The following is a 19,286-nucleotide window of genomic DNA, read 5'->3' on the forward strand; positions in this document are numbered from 1 at the left end:
TTGAGCTTTTAGTTTTCAAGACAGAGCCCGACCAAAAACATTTAATTCATTTGCTGAAATCAAATTTTCAAATCATCCTCCTGCAATTTCGGGAAAATCTTAATTTCGGAAATCTTATTCCATCGCTATTTTTGCTTTTAGTACGAAGCCAGAAATCAAGAAATATGTGTTATATAATTTATTGATTGATCAATGATTTACTCTTATGTTTGACAACATCATGCCCGGGGATGTGTAACAGTGAGCTCTGCAGGAACATAGCAGCGGGCAGCTTGTGCACAGCTGGTCTAGTGTGATTGCCAGGGAGTTTGTACTTTGTTGAATTATATAACTCACTTGCTCCGCAGGGCACACACTATGCTAATCAGGGCCCTACTGCTGGAGTTATCTAAATTCACTTTGTACTTAAAAATTTTAATCGTTAATTTCTCGTAAATAAGTCGATGATTTCCTGCACTTCTGAGTCAAAGCCTACCCATAACTGATAAACATCAGAATAAAGCATAACCATGCAAAATACAAAACTACGTTTAGTGAACAATACTTCGGGTCAATTCATTGATATTTTAAGCATATGATTCATTGTAAGCAATAATATCATGTACAAATAAATTTTTACAAATAATATGTACAACATCTGAATTAGTAAAATTTTTAATGTGAATTTTTAAATTATATTTTATGTATTTTTTTTTTTATAATCAAAATTATTCAGTTTTATTGAGTGATAAGATAAACTCGAGAAGCTAAGTGTAAATAGTGGGTCCTGACTTTGTAATTATCAATTTATCTAATAGAATAAAAATCACTTAAGGCAGGTTTGTGAAATTAACCAATCATAGAAGTTTTATTATTCTTCCAATCAAAAACCTAGAATAATTTTAAATCGGTTGAATGGTAAAAAATAGTCATTTATTAAATATTTATGCGTCAGTAGTTGCAGATTGAAAAGGAAATGGCTTAATAAAAGTGAATCCCATTGCGTCCGAGAATTTTGGATCACTCGAGTCAAAATTTCTATAGACAAATCTAGACGTTTGTAAATGTGAATTTGTGAGGGTTGTCGGGCCCGAGTTTGCCTGCGGGTAGTGGCGAGAATTTCTGTTAGACTTTAACTAAGATCCTTCCTCCTATAATAAGAGGGCATTAATATTTTTAGATAAATTATTGTAACGTGTTCTATGAAGAAACAAAGTTTAAACGTTTACACAAACAGCTACGGGTTTTTGTCAGCTACCTGCATGCTCGTTTACAATTCTTGTACGATATCTGCTTGAGAGTAACAATGACATCGCTTCGGCAAGTCCAAAAGTCTTGCAGAAGTATGCACCGTTCATTTTAAACTAAAAAAAAAAACATAATTTAATTATTTCCCATCTAGAAAATTTCGGACAACTAGCATTGCTGTCTATATTCTGTGTATTTTTTTTATTATTGCTAGTGTAATTCAAATTTAAGAATTACAGTTAGGTGGAGTAAGAAAATTAGTTTCTCATTGGATTACAGTATTAATTGACTGAGATTTCCGCTTACTTTAGAAAGAAATTGAATAAATAGTTTAACAGTATCTCGGATTTAATTTACTCAGGAGAAATAACTGTAAATATAATTAAAAAAAAATTGCACCTAATTTTTTTTTAAAAGTATTAAAGTAAAGTAATCGCCTATTTTTTCAGGCGGGGCTTAACGTCCAACTACTTTTTAAAAGTACGTTGATAGGAAATTTAAACCTAATTTCCAAAAACAGTTTCCTTTTCAATCTATAATGCTGTTGGCAATGGATTATCCTATTTTAATTTTAATGAACCTATAGTGAAACAAACTGAAAATACGAATAATTTTCGAATTGTCGAAAAGAAAAAGTAGAGCGCGCTTTTACACCAAATTTTAATTTTTTTAATTAATTTTTGTTTTATAGAATGAATATAATGAATGATGACGTAATTAAAAATGATGAAATAAGATTTGATAATTCTGTAAGTGATGAGATAAACTTTCTGGTAGAAAACAAAATAATTCCAACGGAAAACAATAATGATGCCAAGAATAACCATGACGAAAACGAAGAAATTGATCAACTCCAACTTGAAGAAAAGAATGTCGAGGATTTTGAAGAAAGTGGATCTTCTAGTAATATTAATACTGGACAAAGTGAAGAAATGATGACTTCTTTAGTGGTTGAAGAATCTAGTACTGTAGAAGAAAAAGCAGTCCAAACTGATGTAAATGGTGATGTCCCAGCAGCTATCACGGTTGTACAAACCTATGCAGACCAAGAAATGCAAACCACCAATATTGAAGAGGTGGATGAGGTGACGGAAACTATTTATGATAGAGAGACCGTCGGTGTTGGCCAGGATACGATCTTTATCCTAAGCTCACAAATAGAACAGTCAGACTCTGAATCCAGGACTACATCCAGATCTAGAAGCCCTACCTATAGAATCAGAACGCCTTCGCGAAGAGAGAGAAGCAGACGTAGAGCAGGTGATTTTCTATCCATGTCTTAGTCATATATCGATCGTAACATCGTTTATAAAATGACATTTTAAATAAAATATTTTGAGGAGAACCCTGCATTTCGAAAAATTCTGGAATGCAACAAAAAACTTCCTTCCATTGCAGTTCTCATCCTAAATTCTAGTTTCTCTTACTTGTTACTAAGATGAACTATGTTTAAATGAAATATTCCATTTTGGATTTTATACCAAAATATCAGTTTTGGGATTCCCTGATTCTTAAAAAACAAGTGGTTTCAAGGACGTGTTGTGGGTGTGTGTATAATAAACTCAATTTTTTCCGACCATGACCGTCCATTGATGGTTATAGTGATTCCCGTACTACCTCTAAAAATTGTTGACAATATTACTTTATCTTCCTAGATAAGGAAAGTGTTGCGATCAAGGCAAACTTTCGAGTTTGAGTTTAAAATAAAAAAACCTTTGTGTCTGGATAAATGGTTTTTAGAAAACTGTGAAGCGTAACGTTTAGATTCATTTTTTTTTTTTAAAGTTATTTTATATTAGAATAGCTACGATATTTTGTTACTTTTTGAATTTATCCTTTAAAAGTCAAGTATCTGCTGTAAAAAAACATAGGTTTTTCACTAACTTATCGCTTTTCAAAAGCTCTTGATGGTAGTCAAAAATAAGTTAAAGTAGTTTTAAAGTTACTTTATAAAAAAATTGAATAGAAAATATGTCTCATTTAAGAAATGGAGTTATTTATTATAAATAAATTTATATCTGTAGCCAAATGGCTACAATGTGCTTTTTAAAGGTGATACATGATACGATTCAAATATGATTATTTTTCGTTATTTCGGAGATTTAAAGAATGTTTTTTTATTCGTATCATTTACTTGTCATATCTGAGACACATTCTATGATAATATATCGTCCAATTAGGACACAAGAGAGAGGAGGAATAGCATAGCTTCTAGAGCTAACAAAATTTACAGCAGTTGTCTGCAAAATGAAGGTGATATATGAAGTTGTCCGCAAAAGAAGAGTAAAGACTACTTATTTAGGTAAATGCATCTTGTAGCCAAATGGATACGTATAAAAAAATACGTACAAAAATACCTAAAAAGATCAGCAGCAGAGAAAGGCAAATCTTTTCAGCAAATCGTTTCAGTAAAGAGATAATTCTGTTTAAAAGCGTATTACCTTAAATTCAAGAAACTCAACGAAAATTGTAAAATCAAAGTATTATTACAGCTGAAAATTAAGCGGCCTCTTTATTGAGATTATGGTCACCTCAAATCTCAAAATTGTTGTGTGGTTCGCTGAATTTGCCATAGCTCCAGGTAAACCGTCATCTTGGGATGCTTTCTTCTTTCATCTTTTCTTTGGATATCCCATGGAACCCTACTGAGAGTTAACAATCAATATCCTCCGACTATTTACTGAAGATATCTTTCATTTTTTCACACGATGCACGTCAGCAACCGCTAACCTACATCGTATATTTACTGTAAGTTTCTGCCATTACGATGTGATCTGCAAATATCTCCATTTCTTTAATGCCTAATTTAATACAATTTCTATTTTTTTTTCTCCGTTTTCCAGAAGTGCCTCGAGGTGGTTTCTCAGAAGAACTCCCGGAAGAAGAGCAAGAACTAGTAAATGGAGACTTTGAAAAAATCACCACTGAAACTGTCTCGCGTAAAATGTCCAGAACATGGCGTCTAGTGCCAAAATATAAAAGATTAACATTATCGGAAGCTGCAAAACAGGAAGCTGATCTCTACTACAGTTTTGTGCAGGAGACAAATCCAGAAAAGGTGGAAGCAGCCGGACCTGAAGACCATAGTTGTCAAATATGTATTAAAAATAAAGCTACGAGAATTGTCATGCCTTGTGGTCATCAATGTTTATGCTATGATTGTGCAAAATCAATTGCATTCACACGAACAATGGTGGCTTCTGTACGTCAACCAAAAAGATGTCCACTTTGTATGGCAGCTATTGCTAAAATAATGCGGGTTATATAACAGGAAAAAATTGAAAAATTCTTTGGTTTTCCCCTTGCTTTTGTGGTTTGACTCTTTGTACAAAACAAAAATTAACATTGGTTCAAATAAACTGTAATTATCATATCATTTCCATGAGATTAATACATTTTTAGAACTTTTAACTCAAAATAAGCCGTTAGGTAACTTGCTGTTCCCGAATTTTTTTTTTTTCAAAATTGAGAATAGTATTAATCTTTCTTTCATTTTACCTATATTCAGCCTTGCAGAATTTTGATGAAGTGACCCAATTCATTTTTTTGGGGAACCAATGTCTGTCAACTGGGTGGCATAGACTTGAATTTCTGTAGCGAGCGGTTATCCCTTATTGACAACTCATCAATTCATCTGGGCTTCTCTGGAAGGCTTAGGTTGTTACCACCAGAGTTGAAGAGGAATTCACCAAGCTGGAACCTTTTTAGAGACGACCATCACTTTCCAACGAATTGTGGGTTACTTCTTCTTTCCGCTCTTGAAACAAAAAACAAAAATTACGAAAACTATTAGATCTTACAAGCAGCCATCTGCACTCAGCTGTTATCTTGGGGATAGTGATTGCCGTATTTACAAACATTAGCATGCTTGCAGTTTTAAAATTGCAAGCTTTGAGCCATATCCCTTCGCTCTTAGCTTTCTTCGCTAGTTTAGAAAGAGAAAGCTCTTAGCATTGCAAGTTTACTGGAAAAGTTTAGAGGAATCAACACATGAATATGCAATAGGGCTAAGCTGTCTTTTTTTAAACTTTAGACTCTAATGAATAATTGATTTAATCGAACGATCTTGTTATTACTTCGAATTGTGTCAGGAAAAATGCATATTTCCTAATTTTGCTAAAATAATTATACTTAAAATTTTGCAATCATGGAGGAGAATTCGCCTCTATTAAAACATAGTAGAACAACGGGAGAAATTGCTAAGCAGACTCTACAAATGAGAGCAATTACTCACCTAATGACAAGTCACCAAAAAGCTCACAGAACTCTAGAAAGAAGAAGAAACTTCTTCAGCAATTCTTGTAAATTAACCACATCTCTCACCGGTTACAAAAAGATAAATTGTAACTACATCGATTTAAAGTAATAGATCACAATATGATCTGGGGCTTTTCATAATAATCGATTATTACGATTAATGACAAGGTTTCCAAGGGACAAATTAATACGTTTATCCACTCTGCTTGTTTCCAAATGCTCCATTGAGTTTTTTGCATATTGTTAAAATGTATCGACCTGAATTTAGAATAATTGATTTTTTTATTTGTTACGACACCATTTTATTTGATTAAACAACTAGATAATTTCAACAGGTTTCTAAAACCATTTCGTATTCATAATTAATTCCATTACTATTTATAGCTATAGTATCCTTCATAATTACTACCATTTTTTCAAACATGCATACATTACTGAAGAAGTTATTTTGCTTATTTACTTATTTGTTTTATTTATTTATTATTAATATTTCATAAAATACGTATAATCAAAGAGGGAAAATCTGTAAAACAAAGAAAGGAAAAAGTAGACACAACTTTAATTTATGAAGCTGTTCAGTGTTGCCACAAAAATACCCAAATTTCTCTTATAATTAAAAATTTTCCCGAGTGTTCTCTAATTAGAAGAAACTTTTATGGTAGCATATCAGTAAACTTGCAAATAAATAATTCTTAACCCTGTATTAAAATAATTAGTTGTTTCAATACTTTGTTTGGGAGCCCACCCAACTTATTGATAGAATAATACATATAACACTTCTTTAAATTGCAAGTAATAAATTTCGGTATTAAAACTATAAATAAAACAAAAATGTCAAAGAATAAAAAAAATCCTAGGCTTTTTTACTTTTTTCGCATGAGTGTGTAACTAAACATGAGTGTTTGCCTCCTATGGTAGGGCTATTATAGCAATCGTGGCGATGTGGGAGGAGCTAATATTTGGCCACACCTTTTCCCTTTAACTGGGCGGGTCTTCCAGTGTGGCGTAATTTCTGATGAATGTGTCGTCGGTAGAGTTATGCCAGTACGATTACTGGCACAGTCGTGACTGGATGGTGTAATAATTTTGGTTAAAAGGAAAAAAACAAAAAACAAAATTGCCGAAATGATTAAGAATTTTACTCCAAAATAAACTCTAATCACAATATTTTTTGTTATAATTTTGTTTAATATCTCAAAAAATGTTTGCCTAATTAAAAGAAAAAATCGGCCACATTTTAAAATATTGATTGATTTAGGCATTCAGCTTTACAATTTTTTATTTCTCATCATGGGCACGGTTTCATCTACAGATGAAAGTAGAGACTAGTAGAAACTAGTAACGACAAAACTGTAGACAATACATTAAAGAGTAAATTTGGAGACGAATTTCAGCTGTATAATCAGCTATTTCTTAATGCGAGGAATTTCAAGATAGTTAGGGAAATGACACAAATGAAATATAGTAGTGGCTGCTGCTATATTTGCATTCTACGCGTGATCAGCATTCTACGTGATATCGTGCAATTTGCAGGTAAGGACTGCTTTGCAAACCCACGCGCTCATGTTGCATATGTTTCGCTTTGCACGACAGCCTTGTAAGGTTACACTGGGAGACCAAGATGTTCTCTATTTCATCAATTTGGGTTGAAGATTTGTTGTTTTCTTATATTAATGTTAGATTTAGGATTTAGATTTAGTGGTGTTATTTATTTATTTATTTTTTTTTTTTGGCGCATTAACAGCTGAGGTCATTAGCGCCCGGAGCTTTTTCCAGTGCACTGCCGGCCTCCGGACAGTGTTCTCTCGTTACAGACAACACTGTCCATCACCGGACAGTGAGCTGTAAGAAGCTCCTAGGAAGAGAAAATCTAAGGGTCAGCTGCTGGATTCGAACCCGGGACCTCCGCGTGGGAGTCCAGTATGCTAACCTCATAGCTAATCCCTTCCCTATTTATTTATTAAAACATTAGTTACAACATGTTAAAATTACATCATATCTAAAATGCGTCTTATAGTAGAAACCTAAGCGCTGGATGCACGCAACAAAATTTTACTTAAGATTATATGGGGGGGCTGCAAAACGGAATTGCACCGGAGGTCTCTCAAGATGTCTACAGGCCACGTTACATTGCTGGAGAATATTAATGTACCCGCCGTCAGCGGGAGCAGATTAGGGCACATGCAAACAATAGAAACAAGCTTTAATCAAATCTAACCAACTTTCTGAAATTGGAAAAATAATACGGAATTAAAAAAAAAACAGTTTTTATTGAAAAAGGGAACAATCAATTCGCGCTAGCCTTTCCGAACAATGACGAAAGCCAGCCTCCGTAATATGTAGTAATTCATTTCGCAGAGTGGAGTATTGCGCACTAGCAAGAGGCTGTAATTTGATAGTCGTTAACATTCGGGCTTCGTTAATTCGTATTGTAAAGTGATTTGGTGAATGAAAGTGTTTAAAGGTTAACCGGACTAGCAATGTGTGTGTGAACACAGAAAAATAGTACTTGAAAACTACGATTTTACTTTATTCAAAAAATACAATACAAAATAATTTTTTTTTCATAAATCTAAAGACTTTTTTGCAATAATTTTTATTTGACCCCCTCCCTTTTAGTTTGAAAGTTGGCGTCGCCCAGTCCAAGATCCCTTGCAAACTGTTCAGTCTTCTTTTCTTTTTGAGGGAATTCGCTAAGAATCACGCAAATCTATTAAAACGAGATTTTCAATTATTACTTTAGTGTGAACAGAAAAGAAATCAAGTTAAAACAATTCACCAAAGTTTTCAAGTGCTTTACGATACTCTTCTGAAATATTAAAAATAAATTCAACTAACTTGAAGTTTTATAAGTTCTGAACATTAGTTAAGAAGCCAAAAAGAATTGTGCAGCAAACGAAGACCGTATAAAATGCTTTGCAGTAAAAAAAATTAAAATAAAAAAAAAACGAACGAAATCAACTCTGTTAAAGGTGGGAGGTTAAAGGCAGACAACTCGGAGGGGAGAATTCTCTACCCCCACTAGAACCACTGAAAGCGTTCAGCTCAGAACCGTTTCAAGCGCCACACCGAGCGTGTCCCGTGTACGCATTTATGCTGTGAAATACCCGGTTTGTTTGTTAATTGCTGTCTAAAATTCTAAAAATTTTTGTTTTCAACGTGAAAAAAAGGTTTGATTTCCTAAAATTATACACACTACAAAGAATTTCTCTTGTGAAACGTGCAAGTGAATTTAAACAGTGATATTGTGGTTAAAAAATATTAAAAAACAGTGAAAGTTAAAGTGAGGTTTTACTGCTTGGATACATTTGAGGTTTTCAGTTTTATTGCAAGAAAGGCCAACAAACTGGAATAATAGAAACGCCGGGGTAAGTTTTCTACAATTTTACGTATTACTGCCTGCAATTTGCTTACTTTTTTCACGAGTTTTTTTCCAATTTTAAAAATAAATTTCCTAATGAATTTTTATAAGTTTTGTTTAGTTTTATTCATAAATTAAAAATTACTAGTTTTTTCTTTTGCTTCAAATACGTAGACAATTCAAAATCTAAAAGTGTTCACGGAAATCTGGTGACAATCCGATTACCTAACATTGAAATCAATGCGGACCGGTTTTAAACTATTTTCAATTTTCCGTAAGTTGTGCTAATAAGAGGAATTTTGATTTTCGAATTTTATGGTGCAAGGGAAATAATTATTTTTGGGCCCCGTACACTTGGAAAGAATTGTTTTCAAAATTAGCCTAACTTGATAGCATCTTTAACGAGATGATTTTTTCAGTTTTTGTTTTGCCATTTTTTTAAGAAGTCAGCTCCTAAATTTTTGTTTTTTCTTAGTACATACCTAGCAATAAGATTTGTTAGTTTTATGTTGAAAAGTTTTTCTCAAAAAATTCATTTTTAAAGGCGTTAAGGCAGTCCATCTTGAACAGTGCTATTTCGATTTTTTTTTTCTGGCAATTTAACGTAAACATGATTTTAGTATTAGCAAAGTTTATTGCAAAAATTCCAGTTTGATCGGAATTGCAGAACTTACTGATCGGGTATTTTTCTTCCCTAGCCGTTTTTATGTTTTCTAAAGCACAAAGAGAAAAACTTAGCCAATTGCTTTCTCCTAAGCTGCTTGTAAGAAAAAGCCTTTAAAGTTGATTCACTAACTACTAGGTGTCGACTACCTTTGAGGTTTATATTTTTATTCCTTTTATTCCCGAAAGTGGCCGTAAATTTGCGCTGTACCTTTTGTAATGATTAAACCAACTAATATTTGTTATTATTTAATCATTGAATGAAACCTAATTATATTAACAAAGTAAATTGTTACTCATTTTAGTTATTCTTAAATTTTACTCTCTAGTTATAAAATATTTTAAAGTTTTGAAAATATTAAAACAAAAAATACTTTATTGTATTTATTTTAGTAGGATGTACTTTTTTCCTTTGATTTTAAATTTTTATTTTTACATTTTAAGCATCTCCTTTATGAAATTTAAGGCATAGAATTCTTTTAAAAATATTATAAACCTGTTAGGTTTCATATTTTGGTGACGCGCGGCATAACAAAACGTTTCTTTTAGCCTATTATTCTACTGGAAAACCTAATGTTAATAACAAAGATTATCTCTTCTAATAATTGTGAAATTTCCAGCATGTGCATTTTCTTTAAACTTGAAACTTTTCCGCGCCGAAGTTGATAATCGCCTCTGAAAGTGGCGAGCACACTTTTTTTTTTTTTTAAAAAAAATGTCATTTTATTGCCAATGCTTCCTTTTTTTTGCAAATTAAATTTTTATGATGTTTAAATTTCTGAAAACGTTGCATTTCTTATTACCGCTGATGAGCTTGTCTTTGGCTGAAATAGATACTATTTTAATAGGTTTTAGCGCCTTGGGAAATAGTTCGTTGTAATAAAAAAGTAGATTTGAACAGAAATAGAGCAAAAGAACTTATTTTAAAGATAGTGCTAGACTTAAAGCTTGTTCTAACCCGTAGAAAAGCCATTACCTAAGGCTCAAAACTTTTTCCGGCTTTCCTACCATCTAATAAATCTTTGGTTTCCATTACGTTGCAGTTTTGCCGTTTACGCTAAAAAGTGGAAGAGCGATTATTGATTGCGCAGAATGCTTTTCTGAGTACTAGACTCTTGTGGTGTGAATCAAGAAAGTGGAAAGTTAAGATGTGGCTATAAATCGTACGGAAAGACGCTGAATGAATTTTTGGTCACTATCCTTACGGCGATTTTCTCGAAGATCAGGATCTAATGGACCTCTCTAATACAGTATCACTTTTGGGCATTTGATTTCTTGTAGCTTAAATAGAAGTGGCATACCTACTTGTGTGTAAAGTTAGTGTACTTTGGTTTGAAGAAGCTTGTAACCGTCTTCTGTACCACTAAAGTCTAATTTTCTTAGTTTACTAAATAATCACTGTACTTTTACTTAACCAGGAGTAAGAAAAAGGTTAAAAGAAATTGGTGTGAACACCCGCACTGCTTTTACTCATAATTCTCCTGTTTTTTTTTTCATACAGTTATGGTTTTACGAATAATGGTTTTAAAGCGATTCTTTTTATAATTTGCAATTTTAGCCACGCATTTAATTACTAAGAAGCTTATAGTTATTCAAAAAGGGAAGCTCTACCCCAAGTGAGAAAGTTACAAATGTTGAAGACGGAACTATGTCTCCCATCTTCTGTACGCTTAATGAATTTTTCTATTAAAGTTGTCGGTAGCACATCTAAGAGATACACAGATGCTGTTCTCATTTAATCCTTTATTGTCCTCTCTCTGCTTGTTAAAGACTATTTTGCATGCCAAAGAATTTAATTCATACCAAACAATGAGCAGTTTTTCTATTCCTTAATTCTCGATTTTCGGGAACATCCTCCTGAGGGATCTCCGTTAAACGCCTAAATAATTTCGTGTTTATCTTGGCCCCCGCATAAATTTAGAACTCCTGTTTTTACAATTCCAAAACAATACACACAGAACTTGCTGGACCTTTAAACAATACTAGGTTTAATTAATTTTTGTTAAAATTCATTCAGATTTCTTTACTCTCAATCGATATTGCGGTTGCCTAGATTTGATTCCATACATGTAAAGTTTCTTCCTCACTCAGTTACCAAGTGTGGTGCAAGACGGTAACATTATATGAAGTCGGAGAGATCTCCACACCAAACTGTATAATGGTTTTTGGGATGAAAATACTAAAACCGATCACGAATACAATAATCATGCAAGCTATGATTTTGATTGGACAATGAGCTTCTTTTAGGCTAATTTCATAAATTTCTATAGGACCATTTCTTCCACCATTGTTGGATTGTATTTTGACCATTAGAAGTACAGATTGTAGGGTTTAATTACGTCAAGACGCCACACGGTAGCCGAGCGATTAGAGGCGAGACCTGCGAAGCTAATTTGCATTGTGGTACTGGCTTTGATTCCCGGTCTAGGCCTTGGATTTTATTTAATGGTTAATACAAGAAATTTACAGTAAAGTATGTTTGCTATTCGCCTCCGTCCACGACACCTAATTGGTAGTTGGACGTTAAGCACTGCCTGAAAAAATAGGCGATTAGTAGGACGCAATAAGAACCCATTTTGATCATTCTTTCTTGCTGAATGCAATAAAAATAAATAAAAAATACTTGAATGATGTTGAAACAAAATTAACTACTGAAAACCTATTTAAAACGTCGAGGTCTTTTAAAACTGGCACTTTTTCAAAAAAAACCGTACGTCCCTAAGTACTTCAATTTTGTAAAATTGTATTAGAATATAACTTAGAGGACATTGTTAACCTGAAGTTACATATATGCCGCTCAAACAATTGCTGGAGTTTCTCAGTGCCGTAGCGATTCAGCATTTATTGGAGCACCTCTAGCTTAATAAAGGAGCCCCTTTGAATGCTTAAATTTTAACTTTGTTTGTGGTACTTAAAACAAAAAAAAAAAATTGACTTGTCTGATTTTACCCGTCTTGTTATTCAGCCTAAATTGTGACTTTTTTTTGGCCTGCCATTGTTATTGAATTGTGACTTCATTCTTAGTGCTTTAGATCATTTTCAAAAATGTACCTTTTCATAGTCAAAACGTGCAAAAAAGAACCTCTCAACGAAAAGTTGAACACGAACAAAATACCTGCTGTTGTTGATTGTAAGAGAGAAATTAAAAGTATTGGTGATTATTTTTGTTTGCTTTCAATCGACGGTTCATCTTTGTTAGTACGATTGCGTCTAGCTTTATACAATTTTGGGGTGAGCATGAAATTTCACCATAATTACGTTTAATTATCTTTTCGTAACTAACAAAAAAAAAAGAAGCATTTTTAAAGATCTCTGGTACTCACAGTTAATGATTTTCGCCCCCCATTAAATTGTACTTTTTTTTAATTTGTATAAAACTCGTTTACGCTTACTTTTTTTCTTGTTTCATTGATTTATGTAATTGTATATTTTAGCGGTAGTTTTTAGTTTGGTACGATTACGTATTCATTGGTTGTTTCACTGATTTAAAAGGTTCTCAAATAACTGCTTCACCCCCACTTATAAGAGCGCTGTTTTTTTTTTTGTTTTTTCTTTCTTACTTTAAATGTCAAACTATCAAGAAATGATAGGTTGGTGCTGAATGTTCTGTCCTGTACACAACAAAAATTGTGTGTACTATAAAACATGCTGTGAGGCAGTTTAGAGTTACGCCATATGGCGCGCAAAGCTAGGGTAGTTGTACGGTTTTAAGCTTTCTATTATACTTCACGGTGCGAAACAACTTTTTTGTTGGTCTTCCGTAATAAAACTGTTTTTTTTTTTTTTTTTTTCATAGCCTTCATTTGTACCGTAAAAGTTTTAGAATATTAGGGCATGTTAGTGTTGAGAAAAAATAAATTAACAGAACGTTCATACCAAGTCTACGCCACCTCTAGCTAGTCGATAGCACAGTGTTGAGGTCTCCTGTATCTTTTGATTGTTTTATTGAAAAATTTTAGTCCCAGATTCCCAGAGTGCCATTGATGGATCTCGCTGAACTCCAGACAGAGAGGTTTTAGTTGGATAATGAGCTTCTTTTAGGCTAATTTCTATTGGACCATTTCTTCCACCATTAGTAGAACGCAATAAGAACCCATTTTGATCATTCTTTCACGCTGAATGCATTAAAAAAAAATAAAAACTACTTGAATGATGTTGAAACAAAATTAACCACTGAAAACCTATTTAAAACGTCGAGGTCTTGTAAAACTGGCACTTTTTTTAAAAAAAAACGTACGTCCCAAAGTACTTCAATTTTGTAAAATTGTCTTAGAATATAACTTAGGACATTGTTAACCTGAAGTTATATGCCGCTCAAACAATTTCTGACCATCAGAAGTACAGATTGTAGGGTTTAATTACGTCAAGACGACACACGGTAGCCGAGCGGTTAGAGGCGAGACCTGCGAAGCTAATTTGCATTGTGGTACTGGGTTCGATTCCCGGTCTAGAGGCCTTGGATTTTATTTAATGGTTAATATGAGAAATTTACAGTAAAGTATGTTTGCTAGTTGCCTCCGTCCACGACACCTAATTGGTAGTTGGACGTTAAGCCCCGCCTGAAAAAATAGGCGATTACTTCACTTTAATTACGCCACCCTAAGAGTTCACCATTCGGTACGGACTCAGTAAAGTCCGCTTCGAAATCACTACCAAAAAAGGGAGTTAAAAAATGTAAACCAGTTGTGCTTTTTATCGACTTAATGATAAAAGAAAAATATAAACGTTGCTCATTGAAAAGTACAACTTTATTTCTGGTGTCTTCCTTCTTTCCAACCATTCATTCATTCGTAATGTTTATTTGTAAGTTTTCTGTTCAGTAAAAACAACGTTTATTCTTTAATCAAGGTTAAAGTACGGTATTACAGGCATTTTTTTGGTCGTACATTACGAAAAAGCTTCAAAGCCCGTTTTTGTTTTAAAATTTTGATTTCCGCGTTTCAAACTACAACAAAACTCACATTTACGCGTGTGAGCGGTGGATGTTGGTCTGGTGGTTATGCGATTTAATTATAAGTGGAAGATTGCCAGATCGAATCCCCCGTATGGAGCTACTTTTTATTTGTTAGACATAAGTAATTATAAGATATGTTTGTTAGTCGCTCCTGTTCACGACACTTAACTGTAGATAGTTAGACGTTAAGCCCTTTCTGGTGATTACTTCACGTACTTTTGTTCTGCTTGGATTCATCGAGTTGCTGCTTAGATACTGTCTGATAATCGTTACAAGGTAATATAGAGTCAAACAACGGAACTTGTAACATAAATGAGAATATAAAAGGAAGAAGGCAGTTTTGTCAGCTGTCTATAGTCGTAAGAAGTTGATTACTTTCCACTTGTCGATACGATCGATGGTGTAATATCTATCTGAGAGTTCGATGATTATTGGTACGATGAGGATCATCAGTGGACCAACGTCAACATTCGTAGAGTCAAATAATTCTGTGAGATCAAAGTATTGTCATCTCCACCATATTTCCCAGACATTTCGCTAACAGAGTATCATCATACTCTTTATAAGCTGACTCTGGATAACTGCCTTACACCTTACACACTGAGAATCAGGGACTTCTCAGTGTTCCTTCCAAAAACTTCAAGACTTTCTTTTGCTGATGGTACATGTTTGGATCAAATTCAGTGAGCAGTAGTTAAGTTATTCAATTTAAATTATTAACATTTAGGCGACAATTTTGTGATTATTAATCTATTTTAACCGTGTAGGTGACTCACTTATATAGGACCATCTTAAAACTCTTATTTTACGAGAGGTTAAATAAGGTTTTCTAAACTTCCATTTAGATATTTTAAAGTTTTACTACCTCTAAGTATTTAATTGTTAAATTTCCAACCAAACTTCCAAGAAGATAGAAAATCAATTACACCGTAAGTGCAATTCTAAAGAAAGGCTTTTTCTGTAATCTACTATGAATTGGTCAAACGGATTCATTTAAAGCTGATCTAATGGCGTAATTAAACTTAAATGTCAGTTTGGCTTGTAATTTTTTCTGAATTAATAGTTTGGTTCAGAGAGAATGAATCGCATTCTATTAACATCATTATTACAATTAAATTAAAATTAAATTACATTCGTAAATTATGGTAAGAAAAAGTCATGTGAGTGTTCATACGAGATTCTTATCATGAGAAAGTGAAGTGAAACTGTCGAATATTGCCGAAAACTATTCAAAAACCATCTTAATTTATTACAAAATTTCTTGAAAATTGAGAAAGGTTATTTTTTCAAATAATTCGTTAGCATTTTATCTCAATATCTACGTAAGATTAATATTATTTATAAAATAATAAGAAGTTAATGAAATATGAGAAAATATTTAGAAATATAAGAGAAAGTATTGAAGCACCATTTTTAATACGCTTTAACCAGCCATGAATCGTTTTCATTGGATGGGGCGTGGTTGAACTAGAGGTGGGCATGACCCGCCCACAGCCTGCAACTATACTGCACTGTGATTGGCCAATACTTTGAAATCAATTAAATCAATGAAATAATTAATTTAAAAATTTTTTTCCAACATTTCTCCCATAGGTATTTGATAAACTTTCGAATTAAGCAAGAAAAAAAATTTATCTTTAAAAATATGATAAATAATATTTCTTTTGGAATAATACTTCATGTTTTACATAATTATCGTTAACAGAAACAAAAAACTTGAGAATTTGTATCGTTTAATCGTGAAATAGATGAAAAAGAAATAGACTTGTAAGCCGCCATTAAATGGGCTGTAAGCTTACTTTACACTCCATCCGGTGGAGAACTCTAGTGGCAGTTTCTGTAAACATAAATGCAATTTCTACACTCACATTTAACCTTGTTGGCTACTCACTAGACTAATGTAGAACTATCTTACACTCACATTTAACCATGTTTGCGACTCACTAGACAATCCTACAGTCATATTTAACCACGTTGACGACTCACTAGACTTATATAGAACCATCTTACACTCACATTTAAACTTGTTGACGACTCACTAGACTAATATAGAACCATCTTACACTCACATTTAACCATGTTGGCGACTCACTAGACAATCCTACAGTCATATTTAAACACGTTAACGACTCACTAGACTTATATAGGACTATCTTACACTCACATTTAACCATGTTGGCGATTCACTAGATTTATGTAGGACAATCGTACACTCATATTTAACTTATTTTGTGAATCTACCTACTACACATCTCCATGTTAATGAAATAAGTTATTTGAGCTAATTTTTCACCTTTGCTATTCCACTCTAGTGAAGCTCGTTCTTAGGATGTTCCTGGATTAGAAATATCCCAAGCAAGGCTACATTACTCAGTTAATTTGTGAGTAATTGTTTTAGTCCTGTGTATACATTCCAGTAAATCTCACTCTATGATACATTGAACCAACCTTGAATTGATTTGCCACTTACAAAGTAGGCGAATACTACTTTAATGTAACCTGCATCTTACTGAACCGACTTGGTTACTCAATGCGGATAGAGAGGATGTGTTTTATTCCTCATTTATCGGTGTTTTCCGTCAGCTGGTAACACTAAAGTTGCAAGTTAAAAGTATTACCTGTTTCACCTCCATGACATTTTTTAATGCCAAAAAACCCGTTGATCATGGTGCCCCCACCAAACGATTGGTCCAGCGATACGTTAATAGAGACATCAGAACTTATTCCAAAAACTGAATTGCGATAATCCTCAAGCACACTCCTCAACAAAATATTGAGATTTTGGACAAAGAGAGTCAACAACCTCAGAATTTTTGGAGAGGGTCTTTCAGAATGGAAAGGAAACAATATATTGTTTATTCACTCACATTTAACCATGTTGGCGACTCACTAGACAATCCTACAGTCATATTTAACCACGTTGACGACTCACTAGACTTATATAGAACCATCTTACACTCACATTTAAACTTGTTGACGACTCACTAGACTAATATAGAACCATCTTACACTCACATTTAACCATGTTGGCGACTCACTAGACAATCCTATAGTTAGAGAGAAGATCAAAAGTTTTTCCCAATTCTCCAAGCACTTTCTACAATTGATGGCACTCGTATTGGTGGAATGAAGGTGCTGCTGAGTTTCAGGAAAGTGATATTGTTGATGTAGATGAGGTACCACCTAGACAGAATGAAGGTGCATTGGCCCGATCCTGGTTCAGCCAATAGCAAAGTTTATTTTAATTCAATTGGAATTTAATTTATTAAATTTTGGTCCATCTCTGCCAAAACTTACGCTTTCAACGTAGATATTCAAGTATTTTCCCTGAAATCCGGTGAACTTTTCTTCTAACTGCGGAAATCTCAAAACTAATATTTCCGGGGAAAGCGTAATACTCGACAGCTGTTCTTTCTTTACTGGGTTGTAAATGCTAAATAAAAATAACAGCAGATGACGTGGACAACCACTATTTTGCAGCATTTTTTTGGATATGAAATTCTGTCGAAGAAGTTGTGCGTAATAAGTCGCTGAAATTTTTATTAGTAAGACGGCATTTCCGTTCAACTTATTTTATTCAGATTTGGATTTACATATTGTTATTATTATTATTGTTATTTACGTACGATGTGCTTAACCGTTAAATGACGCAATAAAGTTAAGCTTAATCCGCCTCTTTTCCAGAACAAAATTCTTCTGGGAAAATTATTCGAATTAAAGAAGAAAATCTTTCAATGATTCAAAATCGGAAAAGCGGAAGTATCTAATAAAAATATTGAGAAACGTTTTCTTGTTAACTGCTTTTATATCGAAAGTTTTTACCGCGCATAATATTATGATTTTCTATAGATAAATACAAAAAGGCCTACAATCAATTGGAGTTTGGTCGGTCGGGCGTGTATGATGGATGAGAAAATATTTTCTCAGCCTAAATCAATTTTTCTGTGTTACATCATCAATGGTTTGATTGTGCGTTATCTTGATTTTACGTTAATGGATGCAAATTAATTTTTAATTGATCACGCGTGCTGTTTATAGATGTTCAAAGAATATTTTCACTTTCAAGAATAAAACCCAACTTTTGAAGTCGTACTGTGAGTAATTCTTTTGAAACCTGCAGTTCTTTTTTTTTAAAAAACAAGAACTTCGAGAGGCGTCAGTTTTATTTTTCTTTTGAAATACGGCAACACCTTGTAACCAAAATAAGTTTTGGTATAAACTTGATGAAGGCGCAAAACAAAGAAAGGAAGGTGAACCATTCCTGTATCTTAGAAAAAGGAGAGGTTTTGCCTACTTGACCTAAAAGAAAAAGACGGCTTTGCAAACAGTAAGCCTCATTTGTCCACATTGCCTTAGGAAATGGAATCTAGCCTTTTTATCTGTACACGATATAGCCTTACTTCCAGCAAAATTATTAATGCTACATCTATGCAGGTGGAACGTGTAAAACTACCCAAATATCATTCTCATAATCTGGTTTGATTTGTAAGTACTTACTAACTCCCAACTTCAGAACTTTTTCAGTTAAGTCATAAAATGAATAAAAATTTAATGAGTTATAATCATAAAAGCAAAGTAAAATGAGATTTCGTTTATTTTTTTTTTACATTTTACTTTTTTGGTAACCTGCTGTGCTTGTTTAAAAGGTTTTTAAAATTTCTTTCATCGTATTTTTAGCGTTTAATATTTTTTTATTACCTAAGCACTCGAAGTTAAATAAGTTTAAACTTAAAAAATAGAAAAAGTTTAGTACTTTATATTCTATCTATTTACAAGCTAAAAGTTTGGTCTTGTCTTCGTTTTGATATTAATCTACAAGTTTAA

At 33.2% G+C, this 19,286-nt stretch overlaps 2 protein-coding genes and 1 long non-coding RNA gene across 11 annotated transcripts in view; 2 read left to right on the forward strand and 1 right to left on the reverse strand.

The window, feature by feature from the left end:
* The first annotated feature begins 623 nt into the window (after positions 1–623).
* Positions 624–4,607, forward strand: LOC141460593 (uncharacterized). Of its 4 annotated transcripts, none has more exons than XM_074140765.1 (3): positions 624–774; positions 1,919–2,487; positions 4,071–4,607. In XM_074140765.1, exons 2-3 carry the CDS (start codon positions 1,920–1,922, stop codon positions 4,493–4,495), a joined length of 993 nt encoding a protein of 330 aa, XP_073996866.1. In that variant the 5' UTR covers positions 624–774; position 1,919; the 3' UTR covers positions 4,496–4,607. The 4 variants fall into 4 exon arrangements, with proteins under 4 accessions (XP_073996866.1, XP_073996865.1, XP_073996863.1 ...); XM_074140764.1 differs by having other exon boundaries at positions 627–897; XM_074140762.1 differs by having other exon boundaries at positions 627–818.
* On the reverse strand, positions 4,573–5,875 carry LOC141460601 (uncharacterized). The gene is made up of 2 exons (XR_012462211.1): positions 5,462–5,875; positions 4,573–4,984 (listed from the first exon to the last, which is right to left on the reverse strand). It is a non-coding gene; the product is annotated as an uncharacterized lncRNA (long non-coding RNA).
* A 2,638-nt stretch (positions 5,876–8,513) lies between these two features.
* The window catches only part of wge (BAH domain and coiled-coil containing protein winged eye), a 205,445-nt gene continuing 194,672 nt past the window's right edge, over positions 8,514–19,286 (forward strand). For 4 of the 6 annotated variants that reach the window (XM_074140773.1, XM_074140772.1, XM_074140776.1 and 1 more), the window contains exon 1: positions 8,517–8,852. The gene's annotated coding sequence lies outside the window, so the exon portion shown is untranslated. Of the gene's footprint in view, positions 8,853–19,286 lie in introns of all 6 variants that reach the window. The other 2 variants (XM_074140775.1, XM_074140774.1) reach the window with 2 other exon arrangements.

The sequence above is a fragment of the Rhodnius prolixus genome, unplaced genomic scaffold (genome assembly GCF_049639745.1).
Source record: "Rhodnius prolixus isolate KJV_2025 unplaced genomic scaffold, Rpr scaffold_6, whole genome shotgun sequence".
Lineage (NCBI taxonomy): Eukaryota > Metazoa > Arthropoda > Insecta > Hemiptera > Reduviidae > Rhodnius > Rhodnius prolixus.

Excerpts from the sequence above, each read along its gene's own strand:
- LOC141460593 (XM_074140765.1), top strand. The coding sequence starts at position 1,920 with ATGAATATAATGAATGATGACGTAATTAAAAATGATGAAATAAGATTT. Across the intron at positions 2,488-4,070 it reads GAGAAGCAGACGTAGAGCAG|AAGTGCCTCGAGGTGGTTTC; the intron begins GTGATTTTCTAT and ends TCCGTTTTCCAG.